The sequence below is a fragment of the Coffea eugenioides genome, unplaced genomic scaffold (assembly GCF_003713205.1).
Source record: "Coffea eugenioides isolate CCC68of unplaced genomic scaffold, Ceug_1.0 ScVebR1_3224;HRSCAF=4399, whole genome shotgun sequence".
Taxonomy (NCBI): Eukaryota; Viridiplantae; Streptophyta; class Magnoliopsida; order Gentianales; family Rubiaceae; genus Coffea; species Coffea eugenioides.
This window is the reverse complement of record NW_020863781.1, coordinates 19497-44974: the sequence shown is the minus strand read 5'-3', so window position 1 is coordinate 44974 and position 25478 is coordinate 19497. Positions and strand designations below refer to the sequence as shown.

Below are 25478 nucleotides of genomic sequence, written 5' to 3'. Positions count from 1 at the left end.
TTACTTTTCGGATGCTATTTTATATCTCTTGTTTCTGTGCTGACAAAAAAAAATGCTTGATAGGTCACACATTGTTATCACCAGTGGGTGTAACCATTTGTTCTGAACTTTTGATAGATTTTTTAACTAATTAGTACTGATTGGAGTCTCTAATTGCAGATGTTGAAATGCAGCACTGCATAGAGAGGACACTTTACAGTGGTCATGCTTCATATAAGGTGTCCTTGTCGGTATGATGTCTAACCAAGTTCTTAGCGGATCTATTTTTTACTCTGAAGTTCAATATAAAGTTAAGCTGATACTCCATGTTGATTATTATTTGGTTGCTTTATCTGTTTCACTTTCCTTTGGTCTTAACAGACGGGATTTCTGGATATATGGGAGCCAGCTACTTTAGGAATCAAGAGAGATAGTTATAGCATCAAGTGCAGTGGGCCTAGTGGTGTAGTGGTTTCTGAGAAATTTTCGTCATCAACAATTGTATGTCTCCTTGCTAATCTCTAGATAGGGATATTGTTTGAAAAGGAAGATGAAGTCTGTCATGGCATGCATGCCTTCACCTTTTTTCTGCTTTGTTTTTTTATTAGCTGCACCAGGGGACATAATTGCAGAATTCAGCCTAGATCATTGAGATGCTTAAGAAATCAATCAAAGAACACAGCATATGTAATACATTCACTAGGAAACTTTTCATGAATGCAGTAATGTTGGTATTCCCAATGGCAGTTTTCAGTCTGACTACTGCTGCAAATTGTGTTGAAAATCCTGCTGTTGCTTTCTTTACATGCTTATCGAAGAATACCCTAATGAGTGGAATCCCACATAATTAACCGTAACCCAATATATTTATTTACCATGGCAAAAGGCCTACATGGACTTCCACAGCACCTTTCCTATTTGACTGACTGGCTAAGCAGGGCAAGTTGTGGCAATCAGAAAAAGAACTTGATAGATTTAGTAGAAATGCCTGAGAAGTTAGTTATCTATGTCACATTCTATGGTAACTGAATTTACAGGTAAATTATGTGTTAACTTTGTTCTTAAGGCAATTTACATACTTCTGTTTTAGTTAAATCATGTGAGAAGTCATGATCCATTTAGTAGCTTCGGAAAGTGTATGATTCTGCTGCACAAATAAAAGAACTTAAGTAGTACCAAGGTGGCTATTGAACTTTGCTTTTTGTCTTATCTGACCACTATACTTTTTCACACCAATTTTGTTATTGGACTGTTTAAAGCACCACAATGACCATTCTGTTTAGTGATACCATTTGTATATGGGGAAAGGAAAGTCAAATGTTGGTTAGCCGTCTACTCTATTTTTGGTTTTAGTTTAGTTCTTGATGGTGAGCTGCATTGAAAAAAGGTTTATGAGTAGGTAGTAAATTTTGATAGAATTTTTGGTCATAACTATCCTACCAATTTGGCCATAGTCAAGTCAGTCAGAAAGTATTTAAGAGTAAATGTAAACTTGTATTGCAGGTTATTATAGACATCTACATCTTCAATTTCCTTTGCTTTTTCTTTTTAGTTTTTCTGGTTTTTTTTTGGGGAGGGGGGGGGGAGGGGAGGTGTGTAGGAGAAGGGAGTGGGTGCTTATTGGGAGTAGTTAATTGCTTGCATTGGTGGATTTGAGCAACAGCCATAGATCTGAGGCTATAGAAGGGGATCCTTATTGACCTAGTTACTACTATGATGTTATTATTGGCATTCAGTAATGGACAATAAGCTAGATCAAAATGAGAGTTTGTCGATTATGGTCATGATACTAGTAATAAGCACACTAGATGGTAAATACCAAACAAGTTCATGGTTGCTACAATTTTGTTGCGTTAATTTAGTTCTTCATACCGAAGAAATCTTTGACAATGAAGTCAATGTGGTTTTCTCATGTTTGGTTTAGCATGTAGTTTTGGCAGTTCTCCTTTACGCATTTTCAATATTCTTGTTGAGGAAGCTGTATGATACATTGCCACAGAAATAGTCTATATCCTTCTTTCATGTGAATTAACAGCTGAAATGGCTAACTTGACACAAAAATTGGCCCATTGACCAAATTGAGAATAAATAGGATAGCTCGTTTCTCTGTGTTTGACATAAAAAATTTCATGTTATACGTGGCCTAAAGAAGTCCCAGTAATTTACGTAATGGCTTTATACATTGAGCTAATGCAGTATCTTAGTAATCAAGTGACGTATTCGGAGTAAGGGCTCCATCCTTTTACTTAATGAGTTGTACTGCACTTCGTTCCTTGGGTTTCATGCTTTTCTCTATTGTCCTTCAATACTCTGGCTATTATGCATTGTCTAGGTATGCATTACATACGCTTTTGATCTTGCCCTCGTTTTTACTAAATCCAGTAGCTTCTTGAGTGTATCCCTGTTAGAAGCCATATCCTCCCTTCTCTTCTAGAAACCGTGTTAGAAGCCTTTCCTCTGTATATTGATACCAGGTAAACTGTGATACTAGATGCAAATCTCTTTTCCATGTGGACTTTTTGTAATTTCTATGCCATAGTTTCCTTTCTTGAAAGAATTAGAAATCCACTCCTGAGTCCTGACAATCAATTCCATCATTAGGCTATCTATGCATCTTTTGAACCTTTAATATATCGGGAATTTTTTTTTTTGGACAATCAGTTAAAAACTTCCAGAGACATTTTACTCTGGGAAGGTACCACTGACGGCGGTCATTTACCTGATTTTGGAGCATCACACAGTACAATTTTGCTTGCTGTTAGTTGATTTTCTTTGGGAACACCATTCTTAATAGTAGTAAAACTGTAAAATTGTCCAACTGTTGAAATTCTTATATGGCTCTAAAATTATATGCTCTAAAAAACTAATTTTAACGATTTTTTTGTATGATGCATATCTTTTACTATTTATGAATTTAACAAACATAATTTAAGATACAAAACTTTTCAGATGTGATTCTTTGTGCCATTCTTTTTCTTTTTCAAGTAATAGGGCTATATTCTCTAGCTTGGCATTTTCCCCCTCATCTGTTTAAGTGATTTATGGTTTCATTTTTATTGTCAGGTCTCTATTCCGTATGGTAGTCCAACAGAATTCTCAATAATTGATGGTCAGGGAATTGAGCGCCTCTTGAGGTCAGAAAACAGTTCAAACGATATAAGCAGGTGCGTTATCAATTATTTGGATGATAGCCGCCGTTGTGTGAGAATGGGTAGCTACTTACTTGAAAGATAAAGATGTAATTACCACCTGAAGTAATCTTGTAGGACTAGAAATGTCTAATTACTACATTGGATGTAATCAGCAGATGAAATTTTGCTAATTTATCTGAAAATTCTTGTGCAACTAAATGATGGATTGAATTCTTTTTCAAAATTTAAAGTGGTTAAAAGGTATCGGGAGGAATGGGTTCATGTATGTGATCCAACCATTTGTTTGAAATTTTGCATCTGCTTCTGTTTTGCAGTTCAAGGGATACCATTGTCCTCATCCTGAGATTATTTGTCATAAGGGTATGGCTTCTTAACTTGCCACTTTTTTAATTTAAGGTTGATTGTTTTAAGTTCTTTCTTCTTAAGTAGCATCAATTTGTACCCAAAAATTACTTTTCTATTCCTTACGCCCCATTGGCTATAAATGTTGACACAAAAATGTATCAATTACCCAGAAAGTTGTCGGGAAAGTTGCAAATGATTTTCTTTAACTTTGAGTATAGTTCTTCTTCGATGTTAACTTCTTGTAATTAACCCCTCTAATATTCGCAAATTGAGGAGTGAAAGTGATGAAACGGCCATAAGTTAGTTGGATAAGTATTTGTCATCTCTGAAGCTTAAGGAGAAATCTAAGGGATCACTTACAAGAAAGAAGAAATTCTAATCTTAAGGGAGCTGTCTGTGGTGATGCCTAGGGTCTTGAGATGGTTCAAGTGTCCTAGCCAATTATATCTCGAAGTTTAATGCTTTTCAGAATATGATGTCTTAAGTGGAAATTTTGGCCTTTTGTTTGGTTGCCAGAGATTTTTGGTTATCATGGAGTCTTTCTGAGTTATTTGATTTTATTAGGAAACTAGTTGGAGTTGTCATTGGAAAGTTCTAGAACAGTTTTACTAGTCTTCTGCTTACGTATTATATTAGGAAATAGGAATTCTTTTTATCTCTTTTTTTTAATGAAAAGTTTTACAGGTCTTTGTTTAGTAGTTTTGTTTTTTTCCCTCAAGATTTCCCTAGTCCCCGTCTTCTTGCCCTCTTCTTTCCCTGGTTACTGTTCCCCATTACTGCTTATGGCCTGGAAACAATCTCAACTTCCTCCAAAACCTCCTCGGCTAGTGCTAGCAGGCGAGATGAGTCGTATTTTGTCCTACATCTAGAACTTGTATGCAGCATTTTTTTAAAAAAAATATTCGTTAACCATGGATGACAATATAATTGTAGCTTCTTTGACACATGAACTAGAAATACATTTGGTTGTTTCTTAAAGTAGTTCTTTGTTTTTGCAAATACTGCTGTAATTGAGTGGTTAAAAATGGTAATCTTGAAATGATTGAGGAATCGATAATTTTGGAAATTGGTATCGTCAAATAAATATAAATCTGGAATTTTGTAAACACAATACGTACTGGTCTTGAGAAAGGCGTTTGGCATAATTATCAAAACGTGGGGAATAAACAAGGGCTTTTATTGCTCTGTTGTGGTATAGTGTCACCTGATGAAGGATTTTTGTAGTTTGATTATTTTGGTTGACACACAATTAGAAAGTGCGCTCGTAGATGGATCGAATTCTATGCTTGTTTGTGAAATGCTGTGCAGTGCTAGTTCCAAGTCCCTTACCTGTTTTGCAAAAAGAGGGGCCTCTAAAATTTATCCCTTTCCATCCTGGTCTTGCAGGCTATTGAAAGGAAGAAAGGTAAAAAGAGAGGTCTCTTCTTCAAGTAAAGGAGTATTGTTCCTCCGTTGGGGCAGATGTGTGATAGAGCATTCTAAATTATTGGTTGGAGAGATGGTGATATAGCAAATTGTAATCGTATATAGCATCTTTGAGCTAGACTTTGTAGTTTAATTTCACAACTTTTGGAATACTTCTGGGTCTATGTATAAAGCCTATCAAATTTTGGCCCATGGGTCTACTCTTCAAGATTTCATTGTTCTCCTTAGAAAGAAGATGCCTTTCCCTCTCTGGCAAAGTAGATTGACAAATTCTGCACCATTCGCCATAAAAAAGGCATATTGTACTTAAACTAAAATGACTTGGACATCAAGAGAATAACATCTGAATTAGGTTTATGAGTTGATTTATTGACCTCCAGAGAAATAGTCCATAAATACATTGTTGAAAAACTGTTGGGGTTAATAACCAGTATGTTGAGATCTCTGACAGCTATCTCATTAGGGCTTGAAAGCAGATTTCAAAAAAAAAAAAAGGTTTTGGTGGCCTCTGGAATAAGAGAATGTATCCAAACTTGATGAGTTGTTTTATAAGTAAATATGGTTACAAATGATTGAAGTTGTTTTTCAAAATAGAAAAGGAATTCCTTTTAATCGTTTTGCTGATTCCAATTGTGACCTAGATCCTAATTTACTTAATCCTTCTATCATTAGAGAATGGAACAGTAACAGTTGCCTTTTGCTCCTGAATTCTAAGACTCATCAATCACTTTTCCCCTGTAGATTCACGCCGATTTCATTTCTCTCGATGGCTTAAAAGACTGAATTTTGTTGTGGCAAAATTGACTAAAGGGGGTAGAACGTACAAAGCCCTTTACCTTCTTCTCTTGGCCATAGTTAGTTGTGAATATTGGTGCTTGGAAAAGTCAGTGGTTTAATTTTGATTCAAAAGCAAATTTCAAATTGGGGTATCTGTTAACGATCTCTCTATTTTGGGTTTAGCTGAAACTAAGACAGAATTCCCAAAATTGAGAAAATCTTAAAAACATGAATAATCGATAGGCTTATGCCACAATAACAATAGTTAGAGGTGGCAAATTAACCCATTTAATTAAATTTACCCATACCCGTCCACGAATAGATGGGTATGCATATCTTAAATTTTTGCATATGGCTATAAATGGGTTACCCAATACTACCCATTTATTAAATGGGTAGTATTGGGTAACCCATCAAATCCAATTAATCCATTTATAATTGTCTTTTCCCAAGTCTCCTCTCTTCCCTCACCTATTTTTTTTTTTCAGATTTTTCATTTTGTCATGATGTTAACTACTTTTATTTCATTATTATTATTATTTGTTGGTTTTATCTTATCATTTTATTTTCTCTTAGTTTGTTAACTTGCTCATTTTTTAGCATTACCAATTTATGATAAGTTTTAATCTTTTTTCCTATCTTTCCAAAATGAAATTTTAAATTTATATATGAAAAAAATGTTAGGGGTTCAAACTTTTTGGATTAAGTTTTTATGTTAGCTTTTATAGTACTTAGTTCAAAATTTTATATTTTTATTATTCAATTATTAAATAGCATATATAAATTAATAACTTAGTTTGCAAAAATGAATTTAAATGAGTTTACAAAAGTTAAAATAAATGGGTTATAAATGGGTAATTAGGTTACCCAATTCATTTTTTGACTTACCCATTTATACCCATCTAATTAAATGGATATAAATGGGTTGACTCACTTATATCCATTACCCATTTTACCCAACCCAAACCCACCCAAGTCATCCATTTTGCCACCTCTCAATAGTTAACACCACTCCAATGTTAGGATTTTTGTTTTTCGGGATTCTTGCAAGGTAGATGTCCAAATTATCACATCTTCTATTTAACTCATTCCTTATCTGTATAACTCTTAAGGCTTCTCTAAAAGCTTCTTTAAAATATCTTCTTGTAGGAGAAAATTAGACTCCCTGAAACTTGTTCTTTAAAGAGAGCTTACATTTAAATTCAACTATGACTTAAGAAGTGGTGGAGAACTCTTGGAGATTTTATCTTTTATCATTTTTAGCGAAGGAAAGTGTTTGAGGCAAACAAATACACCCTTATTATTATTATTACTCCCTCCGTCCCACTTTGATAGTTCTGTATTCCTTTTTTATCTGTTCCAAATTGTAGTCCACTTTCCAATTGAAGAATGTAGTTGTATTTTAATTTTTTCCTAAAATACCCTTATTCAATGTAAGTAATTGTTACTATAAACCTACCCCATTTAATGAGAGTTAATTCTTTTTTTACTATCAATTCAAATTCCCATAAAGTTGTACCATATTTAATGTGAGGGTATTTTAGAAAAATAGCAATCTAAATTTACTTTTCCAACAAAGTTAACTACTTTTTCTTAAACTGTGTGAAAAAACAAATAGGACTGTCAAAGTGGGACGGAGGGAGTATTTGGCTTTTCAATTGTTCGGCTCATGTAGAGTGGATCTCAATCGCAAGTATTAGGTACATTTGGAACAAGAAGCAAAAGGGCATCTAAAGGACTTCTGGTAAACCTGATAGGACCTTTGTGAACCATGTTTGGTTTACCGTTTTTGACAATTCCAATGCTTATTTTCAACCTCATGACATTTTTATCAGACTTTTTCGGTGGCATCAATGAAAACTAAGATATTAAGATTTTTCAACCACTAGGTTGAAGATAAAAAGCTTTTTTAAATGTTATGTTAGAAGAGTGGGATAGTGTAATTGAAAGTAACCATATGTTTATGTTTATTCAAAAACCGAAAACAAAAAAGGCCAAAGTTAAAACAGAGAGACCTTTAGAATTAGTCAAATCAAAATCAACAAGTTACCACATAAGTTTGCTTCTATTCAACGCTTTTTGATAATCCACTAGATGTTGACTTGTAGCTTCAAGAATGTTCCACTATGGTGGAGCTTAACAACTTGTTGGCAAGACAAGAGGTTGAAGTTCAACAAAAGCCAAAAAACCTTTGGGTTCAACTTGGAGATATTGGTAATAATGGTTTCTTCCCTACGTCCTAGGTTATTTTTGGAAGTATAAATAAAATTTTTAGTTTGAACATTGAGTTGTTGGTTTAGAGACTCAAAATTAATCTAAATGCTCACTTATTAGCGAATACATTCTGTACTTACTCAAAAAGGATTATGTCTTTTTTTTTTTAAAAAAAAATTTGTACAAAGAAGCGACAGGATTTAAGATTGGAAAGGGGAATTATGCCATTTTATAATTTATTTCAGTTCAATTAGACCCAAGTCCTGGTGTTTAGATTAATATGGAGCTAAACTCGTGCTTAAAAAATTCAGGTGCTCGATTGAGTTTGATGGCAAGCCGTAGAATTGGAGTTAGAGTTATGTAAATGCAACTTAAGCTCAACGATCAATGCTTAACTTCATTAGGTTCATTTGCAATTTAAGTCATCCTGTTGAATAAACAAAATAAAATACTATTGAGTAATTAATCAATTAGTTAGTTGGCAAGTTAAGTTAATGAATTTGTTCAAATTAATAAGTTAGTTGAACGGAGTACTCACAACTATAAAAGAGCCTCATTATTTCCAAAATGAAAAAGAGAGAAAGAAATGAATGAATGAATCTTGACTCCAAATATTCTTCTCAATTCTTGGCTAGTATCCAGTAAAATTGGTACCATGGCTAAGGAACTCATCTCCTAAAATCAGAAAAATTTGAATATTTTTTCGACTACACAAAATGGCCAATAATATTATTGGTGGTCCTCCAATTCCCATATTCTCCATTGAGCACTATGACCACTGGTACGTGAAAATAAGAAAAAATTTTAGACCACAAGAGTTGTGGTAATATGTAGATAATGGTTACAAAAAATCCAAAGGTGAAGAAGGTCTCACCAATCAAGAGCTAAAGATACTCAAGGAACATGGGAAGAAGGATGCAAAAACTCTTTCATACATCTAGTAATTTGTGAGTAGGGATATCTTTTCAATAATCATGAGACTCGAACAAGCCAAAGAAGCATGGGAGATTCTACAAAAGGAGTTCCAAGGGAATCTTAAAGTAAAGAATGTTACTCTACAAACTCTTAGAAGAGATCTTGAAAATTTGAAGATGGGTTACTATACAAGGATTACCAAAATTGTAAATGAAATGAAGACATTTGGTGAAGAAATTAATGACAACAGATTGGTTGAGAAGATTCTTTTAGTTTACCCCCAAAATTTGATCCATTGGTGTTCAAAATTGAAAAGACAAAAGGTATTTCTTCAATAAGTGTTCAAGAGTTGATGGGATCCTTGAAAGCTCTTAAGTGAAGGATGGGTAGACATGCTGAAAAATCTATCGAAAATGCTTTCCAAATAAAGCTGAATTTTAGCCCCAGCACCAATAAAGGAGAGCATCTTGTAGCTACTAAAGAGGTGAAGACTCACAAAGAGGTGGTAGATATAGCCCTAGAAGATGTAGAGGCAAAAATTCAAGAGGAAAAGGAAGTAACAACATTCAAACATTCAAAGAGCTTTTAGTGTAAAAAATTCACTATCTTACAGCTATTCTGGGAAGAAAAATCATCTTAAAAAAGACTGTTGGCACAAAAATAAATTAAAATGCTATAATTGCAGAGATTTGGCTGTATCAAGAAGGATTACATATTTACGACCAATCAACAAGCACAATTTTTAAAAGAGAGGCAAGGTGAAAGAAACTTATTCTATGCTCGTCATATGGCCTCAGAAATCAAGAATGATGTGTGGTACCTTGACAATGGCTATAGCAATCACAAGACAAGTGATAAATTCATTTTTGTTGACTTGGATGAATTTGTAAAGATTGAAATGAAGATCGAAAATGAATTCATAGCTCAAGCACAAGGATTGGGAACCATTGGAGTCCAAACCAAATAAGGTACAAAGTTTATTCATGACTTTTTATTTGTTCCTGATTTAGAACAAAATTGATTGAGTCTTGGATAGTTTTTTGAGCATAAATATGCAATTAACTTTGTTAATTATGAATGTTCTATCTATGACAAAAAGGATGGTAGACAGCTTGTTATGAAAATACAAATGCAAACCAACCGAAATTTTTTGGTCAACTTCAATTATAGTAGAAATCAAGTCTTAAAAGCACATGTGAATGAAGATTCATGGTTGTGGCATAAGAGATTTGGTCATTTGAATTTTCATAGCTTTAAGGTGTTTCAACAAAAGGGGATGACACATGGCTTACTAAGGATTGAGGAAAAGCATGAAGTTTGCGAAGGTTGTGCACTTAGAGAACAACATGGGCAACCATTTCCTAAAGTAGTTACATGGTGAGCCAAGAAGATTTTGGCGTTGGTCATACGAGTGTTTGTGGACTTATGAGAACAACTTCTCATAGAGGTAATAAGTATTTCATCCTTTTTATTGATGATTTTTCAAGAATGATTTGAGTTTATTTCATGAAAGAAAAATCTGAAGTATTTTCAATTTTTAAGAAGTCCAAAAGCCTTGTTGAAAAACAAAAGTGGCCATTGCATTAAGATGTTGAGGAGTGATCGTGGCAGGGAATATACCTCAAATGCATTCCAAGAATTTTGCGAAGATGAAAACTTGGAAAAGTAGCTGACCGTTGGTTGCGCAATTGAAAAGAAAGAACCAAACCGTGATCGAGGCGAAATCTATGTTGCGTGCTGAAAACTAGCCAAAGAAAATTTGGATTGAAGCTATTTATACAACTATATATTTGCTCAATAGAAGTCCTACAAAGACCATGTGGAATCAAACTCCAATTGAAGCATAGAGTGGAATGAAGCCTTTGGTGAAACACTTGAAAGATTTTGGAAGCATTTGCTACGCTCAAATTCCAAACGAAAAGAGGTACAAGCTTGATGAAGTGGAAAATGTATTTTTTGTTGATTATAGTTCCTAGTCTAAAGGTTATAGAATGTTTGATTTGAATATTAACAAAATTATTATTAGTCGAGATGTTTTATTTGATGAAAATGCTGTTTGGAATTGGGATGAGAAAAAGATTCCAAAGCAGGTTGTTTGACATCATGAAAATGAAGAAAATTCAACAAATGAAGAAGAAAGTGAAATAACCATTCAACTCCATCAAGTAGTCCACCTTCACCTCCAAATTCATGCTCGAATTCTCCAAGTTCAACTCCAAAAAAAATGAGGAGTTTGAATGATGTTTATGCAAGATGTAACTTTTACATTATTGAAGCAAAAAATTTTGAAGCATATGAAGAAAAAGATTGGAGGATGGCAATAGAAGAGGAGATTCGTGCAATTGAAAAGAACAAAACTTGAAAGTTAGTTGAGAAGCCTCAAGACAAGGAGATCATTGGTGTCAAGTGGATTTACAAAGTCAGTCTAAATCAGGATGGCTTAATCCTAAAGAAGAAGGTAAAACTTGTTGCAGAAGGTTATTCATAGCAGCACAGGATTGACTACAATAAAACTTTTGCACCAATTGCAAGATTTGATATAATTATAGCTCTTATTGCCATGGCAACCCAAAAAGGTTGGAATCTCTACCAACTTAATGTCAAATCTACATTTTTGAATGAAAAATTGAAGGAAGATGTGTATGTTTAACAACCTCAAAACTTTATGAAAGAAGGAGAAGAAGAGGAAGTGTACAAGCTGAGAAAAGTACTGTATGGGTTAAAACAAGCTCTTAGGACTTGGTATAGCCAAATTGATTCTTACTTCATGGAGCAAGAATTCAAGAAGAGCAAAAGTGAGCAACATTATATATGAACTCAAGGTAACTCAAACATAATCACTGTTGCTTTATATGTTGGTGATTTATTTTACACCAATAACAATAAGAAAATGATTGCTGATTTTAAGAAAGATATGACGAAAAGATATAAAATGGATGATATGGGATTGCTGTAGCATTTTCTTGACATAGAGATTTATCAATATGATGATAGAGTCTTTATTTGCCAAAAAAAAAACTAAAAATGTTCTTGTGAAGTTTGGCATTGTTGATTGCAAACCTATAATCACTCCACTTGTTGTGAGTGAAAAATTTGTTAAAGAAAATGGAGTAAAAAAAAGTTGATTCTACTTTGTATAGAAGTTTGGTAGAAAATTTGCTTTATTTCACAGCTATAAGGTTGGATATCATGTTTGCTCCAAGTTTATTATCAAGATTTATGCACAATCCTAATTAATTACATCTTAGAGCAATCAAAAGAGTGTTAAGATGCATCAAGTGGACACTCAACTATGGCATCACATTTAGCAAAGGAGTTACTAAAAATTTGCATGGTTATTATGACAGAGACTAGGGCGGATGTTTTGATGATCTGAAGAGCACTTCAGGCTATTATTTTTCACATTTTGGAGTATTTTCTTGGGTATCAAAGAAGTAACAAAGTGTGGCACAATCATCCACTGAAATTGAATATGTTTCTACAAGTTTAGCAATATCACAAGTCATTTGGCTTAGAAGAATTCCTAATGACATTGATCAGAAGCAAAAGAAAGTTACGGTGATGTTTTGTGATAATAAATTAGGAATTGACATTACCAAAATTCCAATCTATCATTGCATAGCTCGCCACATTACTATCAAACACCATTTCATTTCAGATGTAATTGAAGATGGTGAAATTGAGTTGAAATTTTGCAAGAGTGAAGACCAAGTTGTAGATATCTTTATCAATGCACTTCCAAAAACAAGTTTAATTATTTTCAAAAGAGGTTTGGAGTTCAAGAAAAACACATTAAGGGGGAATATATTCAGTAATGTGTTTAATTAATTAGTTAGTTGGTAAGTCAAGTTAATGAGTTAGTGGGCACGTGACTTATTTAGAGTTATCTTTATGCATTCCAATGAATCTAGAATGATCTACTCGCAACTTTAAACTAAATGAGACTTGTAAGTTCCAAAATGAATAATGGAAAAAGAAATAAATAAATGAATCTTGACTCCAAATATTCTTCTCAATTCTTGGCTAATATTCAACAAAAAAAAACTAACTAATAAAATGTCTCCAAGAAAGATAATGAAGGTTTTTCAATTATAGTTAATGGCATTCATCTCTTATTATAGTGTCATTATGTCATTAATAAAATGATTAGTGTATTTAAAATCAACAAAATATTAAATATTCGAGTACCTGAAGGCAGAAGGATTGGTTGAGTGGATCGTTTGCACGTCAGCCAAGTACGAATTGAATTATATTTATAGGGTTTTGTTCTCTTTCCTTTAAATACTTTATTTGCTCTTTGCATATGAATAGATAGTAACTAAGGATATTTCACATACTATCTGATATGGACTCCATCGAAACCCGTATATGATCAGCCTAAGATCTACATCCTATAGAATCAAAATTGGGAGGGTGGTATGATCCCTTGACCCTACAAATCCCCGTAGTTGCGAATCTATTGATACTATCTCAACTCACAACTAAACAAATAAGAGAACCAAGGTTTGAAATTCAAGGGACATCATGGATGGTATCCTTAACCCATCACCGCACACTAGTGACGAACCTTGGTACAATCACAACCCAACATCTAGCACATGATGTGAACCTCGGAATAGAAGGATAGAACGGCGCCACAATTCAAACATGGTCTTTGAATTGATAAGCCATAACTCTTAACAAGGAGACACAACTAACTTGTAACAAGAAGAAGAATGAGGAAAATCTTAATTCCCATTTCATTAGATGGTCAAAAGCCCTTTACAATGTAGAGAGTTGCGATTTAAATATAAAACATAAAAAACCCTACTTTGACCCAAATCCAAACTGGATAGGGATTACATTATTTCTACTAAACTGACTAAGCTAATTATCTTAAGCCCATTAAGCTCAAGGCTCAACACAAAAATTAGCCATTTTATTCACTAAACATACTAGAAAGAAACTTAAATTATTGCTCAAACTGATGTTCGGATTGATGCCTGTATTTTTGTATCACTATCTATTGTTATTTTGATCATTATTGAAAGGGAAAAATCCACAAAACCTCCTTGAGTTTTAGGTAAAACCAGGAAGTCTCATTTTGTCCTCTAAAAATATTAGCAAAAACCTTGTGATTCATCTCCCAAGTACACTCAAGTTTACTAGTTTCTTTTGAAACTCTATTGAATACATATTGTTTATCTCTTTCTTTTTTTGGTTGGTTCCCTTACATGTAGTGCCATGGTGGTTTTGAAGTTCAAAGGTAAAAAGAGTGAAATCTCAAAAGGTTTTTCTTGGAATGAGCCAAACTTAATACATCCTAAGTCCAAATTTAATCAGTATTAGGTGATCTCTCAACAGTGTACTTTTGAGGAACTTTTACACCCACATAATTGTTGAATTTGTTGCGTGATAATAAAGACTTATGGTTTTGTCATCCATAAGTTATATGACTATTCACATTGTTGTTCATGTATAAAGTAAGGACCATTTGATCCATAAAGTTGGATATTGAGTAACTTATCTGAAGTTATTCATAAAGTTATTTTAATACTTGGTTAGAATGTATAGTACATTGTAATACATGCAAGGAAGTGTTTACCCTAAGAGTTTAACTACCATTATTCATGTATTATTATTTTCTAATTAAGCAATTGTTAGTTTGTTGAGTGACAATAAAGACTTATGGTTTAGTCACTCATAAGTTATATGACTATTCCATGGTCAAGTGCAAGAATGTAAGACTTTCCTCTAAAGAGGCAATTATGACCCACATAATTGATTTTAAAGTGATTGATATTCTAATTAATTGATTGATATTTTATCAATGATTGATTAATATCTTCTATTAATAATGAGTGATTGATTTCTTTTGTTAATTGATATCAAATAATCAATCACATCAGTCAATTAGTCAAATATATTATTCTCAAATTATGATTAATGGTAACATTTCCTTGATGGAATGAAACCCTAGAGATTTTCATTTCACCAGTCTCTAACCTAGTCTATAAATAGTCTGTGGTACTCGATCTATAAGACAATCCCTCATTTTGGTTAGGCATAGGTTAGAAACTCCCTTATTTTGGATTCAATTTCTACTTGATGACATTAGTTAGAGGTATGCATGTTAATATTCCATTGCTTACTACAAATATATATACATTTTGTAGAACATTTTTTGTTTGATTTTTGTTGGTTACCTCTTGTCAAATTATACATTAAGCAGATTGGACTTTTTTTTTGGGTTCCACCTTAGAACTTATATAAGGAAAAGTGGACTGGTAATTGCGATCCAATGCTGATCAAGGATCTAATCGCTACTTCGAAATTCTACCTAGTCATGTTTTTACCGAAAAGAATTGGAGTTGGTGTCTTTTCTAATTTTATTTACTGTGGTTCTAGTTTATTGCAGAACTTTTTTTTTTACTAGATGTTGGCTTTGATTGACATTTTTTTGTGTTGGTTTCATTGTTTGGCTTTACATTTATATTTAAATTATGAATCAAAGTATGACTAGATCCATTTAAACTTCAAGATAACAAAATTGAATGGCTTCCTCTGCTAATCTTGTAGAATTACTTTAGCTATATTTTAGAAGTTGTCAAAGAATATATCTCTATTATTTATTATATTGCTTCTTTGAAATTGCACTATAGACATATGGAAAACCTTCTCTACAGTATGATTCGATTAGTTTAATGCAATAGAACTAGACAACGAAACCTTGATGCAGCATTGAGTGTTAGACGTAAGAGCAGGATCTTTAGTTTAGATTTGTAAATCATAAGCAATAATTTGAGGCATACCTTATGACTGTTGTAACCAATTAACTTTAATCTACCGACGATGTCTTTAAAGAAAGAATCACACAATTTATATCCATGCAACCTAGTCTTTTCTCACTTTGTATCCGTGCAGCCTAGTCTTCCCTCATCTGACTCTCTTTATGTTGTTTTAGTGATGGATAAAAAACAACATATTAGAGTGGTAAGAGGGGCCAGGAGCCCTTGGGATATTTGTGACGCCCCCACTTCTCCCTAAGGCGAACCAAAGGGTATCCGCGGGACGCCTACCCAACTCTCGCCAGGACTCAAGCAATTTCCGTCCAAGCTTAATACAATACTAACGTTATGATTAAATATCATAAATACAATCAGTGCGTAAGCATTCAAGCTTATCAATATTCAACATCTGCCCAATCATTACATCGGGACCTCGAAATACATCAATATTCAAAATATACATCAATCACAAGTCTCTAGCCCCAAAGTGCAACGGAAACCCTAAAACAAGAGTACGCCAAGAGGGGTTTCTCCAACATTTCTCCAAGTCCAATCCTGTTAGGGAAAACAAATCTACAGGGTGAGCAAAACGCTCGTGAGGCCAAGAACACACATGCAAGCACGTCGTTCAGGTAACAAACCCAAATAACAGTTCAAGTGATAAATTACAAGTAATTCATAAAGCCAACGAAATGTAAACAGAAACAATTCAAGGATATGGTAGCTCTCAGGAGCTAAGTTCCACTTGCTTTGCCAGTTCATTCGTATATCTTCCCGCGATGACTCTCCGTCAACCGGGTTGATATTTCCAAACCGTAGATCACCACTTACTTCTCATCCGTCCACCCTACACCGCTTCGGGCCCGCATGACATTTATAAGGCGATACTCCACGAGTATGCCAAGCAAGATCTCTTAATAGATCAAGCTTATCATGTGAATCTCATGGCTCACCGAGGTTCCCGACCAAGCCCATGCCGGCTCGAGTTCCAAGGTCGGCCTATGAGTTTGGGCGTCTCCCATGTATCATGTAAGTGTCGAGAAGATTCACTCCAACGATGTATGCAGCCATAGCATACCATGTCATGTATTTAGGCATTTGACAGGTTGAAGCATGTATTTCAGGTCATGTAAATCAGGTAAACCATGTTAAGCATGAGTCATTTGTTTCAAATGAGAACGAGTGCGATAAAGTACACACTCGACTCCATTTTTCAAAACCAAGTAGGCTAAACATGTAATCAGGTAAGCCAAGCATGAATCAAGTTCATAGAGTTCAAGTAGCCATACACTTGACACTCACCGTGCAAATCAAGAAGAGATATTTTCTGGAAGTTCAAGTGTTCCCTGTAGGATCCTCTTGAAGGTCCTCGTATGCGCCTAAGCAAATAATAATGTATTATCATTCACGTGCCCCAATTATCAAGGAAGATTGTATGTTAGTACAATCTAAGGGAATTTCATGAAAATGAACCTCAATTACTCGTAAATCGAGGTTCAACTAGAATTTGTTAAAGTACAAGAGCGATCGAGTTTTCATTTTGGAAAATCAAGTATAAAACATTCAAGTAATATCGAAGGGGTAAGAAGTGTTTGAAAACTCCCTTCCTTTGAAATTCGGAAAATTTTCAGTTTTGATACGATATTTTGAAAAATCATATCTCACATTCTACATGTCAAAAATTGGAAAACTTGGTACCGTTGGAAACCTCTTTGAAATTACTAAAAGTTCTTAGAAGACACTTTTCCATGATTCTAAATGGAGAATATTCAAAAATGGGCTCAAAGTTACTGTTTCAGAGTACTTAAGGTTGTGTTGGGGTTGGTTTTTCACTATCTTTGGAAATTCGGCAAAATTCACACGTTGCGAGCTAGCCTCTGAAATTTGTAACTCAATTAGAGTTGCAAGTAAGGTTTATAACAGAAAAATCGGATCAAGAATCGGAGTTTCGAGCACCGAGATATGGTAGCTCAAATTTAGGGAAAAATTCAAAACTGGTGAACAAATTTCCAGATTTGAGCTTCCAACCGTGGGACTTTAGTTAGGTATCGAAATGGACTTGGATTGGTACAAAATTTGGCAGTATAATACTCCTATATAAATAGTATCCCTCTATCAAATTTCATGGAAAAATAACTTCGGGAAGATAGTCAACCAAACAACCAAAGTTTCGAAAATCCTAAGACAAAACTGCCTTGAGCCCTTTTGTTTTCCATTCCAAACATTTGGTCAAGGAAAAATTCCTCAAACATGGCTCATTAGTGTAGGCAAAGCCTAAGGAACATTCATGGTACATTTCGTAAGTGTTTAGCACCAAAATATTCAGTTAGCAAGTTTACACCAAGCCTTGCATCAAATCTGTCCAAAAGTTAGGGTTTTCAAGAGCAGGGCAGGTTCCGTATTTCGATCACAAATCACTCAACGTAACTCAGAATTGGGCATAGTTTATGGCGTTGGAAAACACATTCATAGAGCTATAATTTCACAGAAGAAATCATTTTGAAATTTCGGCACACAACTAGCTCGAATTCGAGCCACAAGTTGTAGCCTCAGCATTTCGTTCCAGGAAAACAGAGAAACAGAACAGCCGACTTTAAATGGTTGGTTCGGCTCACATACATGGAACCAGAATGTGCATTTTATTCCGTTGGAATGGTGGGAATGTCTAGTTTCAAATGCCACTGACGGCACTTGATTTCAACGTCGGAGTACAGAGTTATGGCCAATACACGAAAGCTGGTCAGAGCATTACGGGAACAGTTCCAGATTTACTAGCTTTGTGAAATCGATTCATTTGACCAACCAAACCTCAATATTTTTCAATGAAATTTTATACACCATCTATACAACATATAAACATCATATATAAGTCATTACAACCTCAAAATTCGGAAGAAATAGGTACGTTCAAAGCAGGGGCAGAATCGGAACTTTTCACCCCATGCATTTCTTGAAGTTCATACTACTAATAAACCATTAATCTACTATTTTGAGCACTAAACTAATTAACATTAAACCCATCATCAATCATCACATCAGCCATCATCTAAGAGTGGGAGTTCATAAAGCCCACATTCAAAATTTTCCAACAATAACAACCACCCATATGAATACAAGAGCTTAAAGGTGTTGAACAACCACCATAAATCAAGATTAGAGTGTTGGATCATTACCTACTTTGGTGGGTGTACAAGAGCAGAATTTCGGTCCCTTGAAGCTCCAAGAAAACCGTGGAAAGTGAGCTCCTTTGATAGCTAGATGAACTCTCCAAGTAACAAGCTAAGTGTGGTGAAAATTTGATGTGAAATGGTGCAAGTTTGGTGAGGGAAATGAAGAAAAAAATGGAAGAACTTGGGTGTTGTTCTTTGCTCCCCTTTGGCCGGCTACTCTAGTGAGGAAGAGAGAGAGAGTTGATTTAATTTTAGCTTCCAAGAGAAGCTTCATTTGTGTGGTGTAAAATGGAGCAAAAGTCAACTCTCAATAGTGCGCGTAGGGTGCGTTTGGGCTCGATTTCTCTCGCATTTGTTTCACTAGTGCACTAAACCTCTAATGCACTTATATTCATGTAAATATTATTCACTCTTATTCGTCCCAAAATAAGGGTCTAAAGTCCCTCAATTAAAATCGCGCGTGTGAAAATGCGTACCACCAATTTAAGCGCGATAACGCGAAACCTCCAAGAAATCCTTATAACGATAATACTAATAACTATCACTTGAGTATTTAATCGTTAAAATACCTAATTTAGGTCCATTGTATAAGTCTTTAATATTCCAAGCCTATTGTACTCTCAATCGGGTAAAATTTCCAAGCACTATTCACTGTTCTCACTAAACGCGCTCCCGAAAATTAATTTTTGAAACAAGTCACTTTAAAAATATAATGAAGCTATATTTCCACGTAATTAGGTTCAATAGGTCTAGAAAATAATACTCGGAATAAATGAACAAGTAAATAATTAAATAAGCTCAAAATAGGGTTTTAATAGGAGTTTTACGAGTCCTCACATGAGTCGAGTATTAACTCCTCAAATCTCCAATAAATTTGTATCCATGCGTCTTTTGGAAAACTATCCACGCGTGAGTAGTATATGCTCACTTAGAACTTATTCACCTTTTTTTTTTTTTTTTTTTTTTTTTTTTTTTTTTAGAAATTCTTTTTATTTATTCATGGAAAATATAACCAAATATTCCTCTTACATAATCCTCAATTTTCTAATTGAAGGTATCCCTATTCTGTCCAAACGGATTGCCCCACGAGCCAACCTTGGGAATTTACTGAAAGTATCGTAAACCTCAATTTGTTTATCTGGATGAGATATACCCACATTGGATAAAGCATCAGCAACTGTGTTAGCCTTCCGATAGCAGTGCGTGAATCTAGGTGGATCATCTAATAACTGCCAAATCTGGTTGACGTATCTTCGAATTTTCCACGGACACTGAGTACGACGTTGAATGATCCCAATTAAAACCAATGAATCTGATTGTACACATATGTTTCCAAAACCGTTATGTATACAGATCTGAAGACCAATAAGAAGGGCACAAGCCTCTGCACGGAGACATGTAGTTTCTCCCAGATATGCCGAGAAACCAATCATTGGTAATCCAGTGGAATCCCGGAGTTATTCACCTTTAATTCTCGATTAACTTTTCTTAATCTGCTATTGTCCGTTCTTAATTTCCCCAGGATAATCATACTCTCGAATATAATATCACATTGAAACACTCGTGTTCATTATTTCTCACCTAAACAATCCTCCAAAAATTGAAGTTGTTAACGGCACGTTTTAAAAGCATAATGAAGACATTATTCCATACGAATGGATTTAAAATGGTCGTAATAAATTTTTTGGGGAAAACAGGTGGATAAATACTTAATTAAACCATTAATATTCGATAAAAATAAGAAATTTTTCGGGTCCTCACAATATTTATAGAGTCATAATCTCTCCCATCATGGGATAACGCTATACCCTAATATTCTTTAGATATATCATACTTTATTTATTAAACATAATGATGAGATATAAATTAATAATCACTGTAATTATCATATAAGTATCACAATAAACATCATATAATACATCCACATATGACCAATATAAAACTCCCTACTTCCTCCAATTGTCTATTTTTAGGATTCTATAATTATCAACATAAATTCATTTAAGTAGTTATTTATTCCATAAACTAGTGAGATAATTAATGAATATTAGAACATTGTCTGTGGTCATGTAGGCCTCACTACTATTTTAATATTCTCTCACTTGGACAAATAACTATATAAATTATGATAGTCCTGTACCAATAAATAGCGTAGAGTGGCCACAACATTTAATTATGTTCTATCCTACACCATTATTAGAATGAATCACGGTGGTCATATATCAATTTGGCGAATATATTTCCTTCGATGTATCACAATTCTAACAACTTAATGTAGATAAACCTATTGAGGAAGGAATAGACAACTTTGATTCCATTTAATTGTCCAAATATTAATCCTGCGTATACTTCTCATGATAATGTGCATAAACAACATAATTTAATATGTCCAAACATCAATAGTAGCAAAACCCCATCCAACTTATATGTTCACAAAATTTTTTGGCGCCACTATTTCATTAATGAGTATGCTCAAATGGACACCCTAAATTTGGCATGTTGTATTGAACAATGTAATACATAATTCACTTTGATTTGCTTAAATCCATTAAGGCACTTACTCTTCTATAAAAATACAATAGTGACAATTCTTAGTAAAACATAGTGGACTTAATTATCCACAAATAGTTAGAAATATAGTAGCAACTATACAATAAGTTAATACATTCCTTATGAGTCATATGATTGTGACAACAATTTAGCCGACATCCTTAAGTTATAACATTAATGATCATAATTCAAATCTAATGAACTCAGGTAGTTGCAACTATTTTATCATTAATATTCTAATTTTTATACTTTATGTCAATTTATTCGATTCAATTCCCACTTTTCCTCACATGCTTTAATAAAAGTGTCAAAATTGAACCAATGACTTTCAGATGGCCAATAGTACAAAATCGACAAAATATAGGTCAAACAACAAATATTTTATTACAATATCATAGCATCCATATAATTTGCAATTATTTCAAAATATAATAATCAAATTCCAATGTTAGGTTCTTAAAGCTTTTTAGTGAAGATTAGATGAAATAGTTCAAAAACATTCATTTTGCTGAAATTTTAAATTTTCTCTTGAAAAGCAATTAATCTCCAAACATAATGGTAACGTGCATAATTCACTCGTACCTTTCAAGTCCATTATTCGAGTCAAATCACTTATTCTATGTTTTTAAAAATTAAACATTTCTAATATAAAAAATTCTTGCAACATATGACAGTATTTCAAGCATTTAGCTTCTTTAAGAATTGATAACATATTCTTACATAAGCTAAAACATCTATATGTTATTATTTTAGTTTGCTTAAATGTTGATAATATATCTCCATGTAAGCTGAAATATCAATCCAGTCCATGACATAAATAAAATTCTTGACAATAATGGATGGACACAAAGAAAACATATATAATGAAATTTTCAAGATTTCACTGTACAAGAGTAAAGAAAAATTCAAACTATTATTTATTTTGTCCAAAAGTGTTCGTTTCTTGATACAAACACATAACTCAAATATTGTCAATTAAGCAATGTATATTCTTTATCAATGCAATCTATCAAGAAATTATACATAGGATATTCAAATTATCCCAACTTTTATCAATTTATTTTCTAGCTCTTATACATTTATTTTTAATTCTCGTATGAACATGTTAAATATAAGAACAAAGTCATTAAATTTGAATTGTTATAAAAAATAAGATAAATAAATATCTTTAACCACTTCAACTTAGTAGAAAATAATTCATAAAATCTTTATTATGACTACTAACAAAGTAAATTATTTTCCCCATCCATAATAATCTGACTAGTCTATTTTTTAATATATAGTCTAAATATATGCCATGATTGATGAAATTTAAAACTGTTGTATCTTTCATTTTATCAAAATACACTTATGGAGACATATTTCAATCCCCTATAGCAAACATAATGAGTTTTCATGAATGACACACTTAATGCCAAATATTGTTATATAAGGCAAGTTGTGTTTTGTTCAATTTCATCTGTCATTTCAAAATCTAGAAATATAAATTTATTATTTTAAAACTACTATTGAATAATCAACATTTAAATTATATTCAATAGTTATTAATTTAAGAAGTGAATTCTAGATTGTGACCAAATATGTTTTCAAAAGAACTCCCTATTATGGGTGAAAACACTCCACTTGTATAATATGCTTTCTCCCTATCAAATACGTTTCCTTCTCTTTTAAGACTAAACATATTTTGGTACTACAAATTGTGTGAGGTACGACAACGAGTGTCATTCATAGTCAAAACATATAAAATGAGACATCCTATTGAATTTTCTCAAAATAACTTATAATAATAAACACAAATCTTTCAATGTTTTCTGGCTAGATAAGGATGGCAAATGTTTATCTTAATTTATGTTTCATCCTTTATGGAAACATCATTGCCTCTTTTTGCATTTCTACATTAATGAGGCACAATATTAACTTTTAATGTCTCATCTCTCAAATTGAAACTACTTTTGTTCTTTCACATGCACATGGTTAAGTGTCAGTAATATTCATAGTCTTTAATATGCATTGTAAAATATTTCTGAATAGTTCAAAGTTTCAAAGAGAATTTAAAATGAAATGCTCAAGAAATTATCAAAATTTTAATCATGGAATTTACCATAAATAAATCAATAGCTTGCACCGTAAATTCAAGAATTAATTCACACTATTTCAGAGTCAAAACAAAAAGTGTTTGAAAGGTGCTTTGTCAAAAATATACTATAATTCCACAAACACCTTTATGAAAATTTTGACTTTAATCACTTAAGGGTAATAACCAAACATCTTTATGTGAATATAATATTTAATAAGCATATTAATAATATTAATTGCTTTAACTACTTGTATCCAACTGTTATATTAGCACATACACATTAAAGTGAGATTCATACTCATGTGTGCTAATTTAATTTTGCATCCAAAATTAAGAGAACCGAATAATTTTGGCCAACATAAGGAAATAATCACAAATTATTGGAATATAATACAAGTTAAAAACAAGAATACTTGTATAAGGTATAAGGATGCTATTTTGTCTTACTATAATTTTAACTAAAATAGTAAATCTAAACTCATAAGATAAAACAATAAATTAAAGAAATAGTTCTTGCCTTTAGGCATAGAAAAATTTCCTAATTTAATGTCTAGCAAACCAATTTGTTTAATAGATTTATTAAACAATTGAATATTAGACTAGTAATCTATTGCATCATTGTATCCTATTTTTGGGTTGAATAATGACATGCCAGTCATTCACTCCATAAGTGAGAAACAATTATTCACTCATAAAACCAAAACATAAATATTATTTTTAGTTGGGCAATTTTACAAGTGAGTGACAATTATTCACTTGTATCAAAGAAGTTATACACTTTTAGGGAATATAACAACTATTTCATGGATATAGAAATATAACACCTTTAGGCATATTATAATTCTATAATCATGATTTCATATAAATAACCATTTAATAAACTTTATTATAATTACATCACTTTGATGACAACTAATTAATCATCACTATCATGTTTATATAGGTTATTCAGCCTTAAGGTGCCCAAGAATATAATTGTGTTGGCTCAATTTACGTTAATTTGAATTTTTTTAACAAAATATTTGAAGTTATTCAAATACACATCAATATGGGATTCTTTAATTTGTTCCCATATAAAAACACCATAAAACCAAATTTGCAATTGCATGCTTAATTTAGGATATTGAATGGCAAAATTAACATATCGCATATGTTAATCTAGGGATAACATTATGATAGACTATTATGTTAAAGAATGCATAAACAAAATCCATCGAGAATCAACTTTGAATTGTACATATCTATTTACTATTTCATTTATCACAAATCACTTCATGCTGATATATATCAAGCCAGGACCAAACAACAAATGCATAGTGATTCCAATTTATTTTTTCTTAAATATTTAAGCATACAATTATCTCAAATTTACCATTTGTAATATACCAGTAAAATTATACATAATGGCATATTAAAAAATACAAGCCAATTTACAACAAACATGTTGTGTAAAAAGTCAAAATTCACACTTTTCGTAATTTAGGAATTACATTATCATGATATGACTTAAATCCAAAGTAAACTATAACCTGGTATCCCAAGACTAACAATTACATGGACCCCATAAAATTTCCTTGAATGCCATGAAGAGCAATAGCTCAATTGGTAAATTGAATACCAAACTAATAGGATGTGGTCATGGTTAACTTATATTTAGTATATTACTCGAATATAAGCAATTGACTATTTGACCAACTATTTCATACAAAGGACAAGGTGTTAAATCAATCCACATGGACTGAAAATTCAAATTGCGTTAATAAAGATAGTAGGCTATAGTTTACTTAGTTGCACCTTTCTAACGAGAACAACAATTATTAGAGTACCTACTCCACCCACAAACAATACAAAAACATGCATGGGTTCACAGAAAGTAAAACACTAGTAAACAATAGGAATTGAAGGAATAGTTAGACAAGGCCTTCATACAGCAAACTAAATGAATTCCTATTAAGCTTCCACATTGTGGTTGCACAAGAATTCAACACATGTAATTTGCATACAATAATTCTTGTGAGGCATGAAATTGTCTTGCATGTGAACAATAGAAGGCTATCAATTAAAAGAAATTCAGTAAAAGACCATAAATCACTTTATAGGTGCAGCA

General features: G+C 32.9%; 1 protein-coding gene across 1 annotated transcript; it reads left to right on the top strand.

The window, feature by feature from the left end:
- The first annotated feature begins 159 nt into the window (after positions 1-159).
- On the top strand, positions 160-5233 carry LOC113757671. The gene is made up of 5 exons (XM_027300819.1): positions 160-230; positions 361-480; positions 3043-3143; positions 3446-3491; positions 4863-5233. The coding sequence occupies exons 1-5, from the start codon at positions 168-170 to the stop codon at positions 4908-4910; spliced, it is 378 nt and encodes a 125-aa protein (XP_027156620.1). The 5' UTR covers positions 160-167; the 3' UTR covers positions 4911-5233.
- The last annotated feature ends 20245 nt before the right edge of the window (positions 5234-25478 follow it).

Coding starts and splice junctions, on each gene's coding strand:
- LOC113757671 (XM_027300819.1), top strand. CDS start 168: ATGCAGCACTGCATAGAGAGGACACTTTACAGTGGTCATGCTTCATAT. Junction 481..3,042: donor AATTTTCGTCATCAACAATT/GTATGTCTCCTT, acceptor TTTTATTGTCAG/GTCTCTATTCCGTATGGTAG. Junction 3,492..4,862: donor TGAGATTATTTGTCATAAGG/GTATGGCTTCTT, acceptor CTGGTCTTGCAG/GCTATTGAAAGGAAGAAAGG.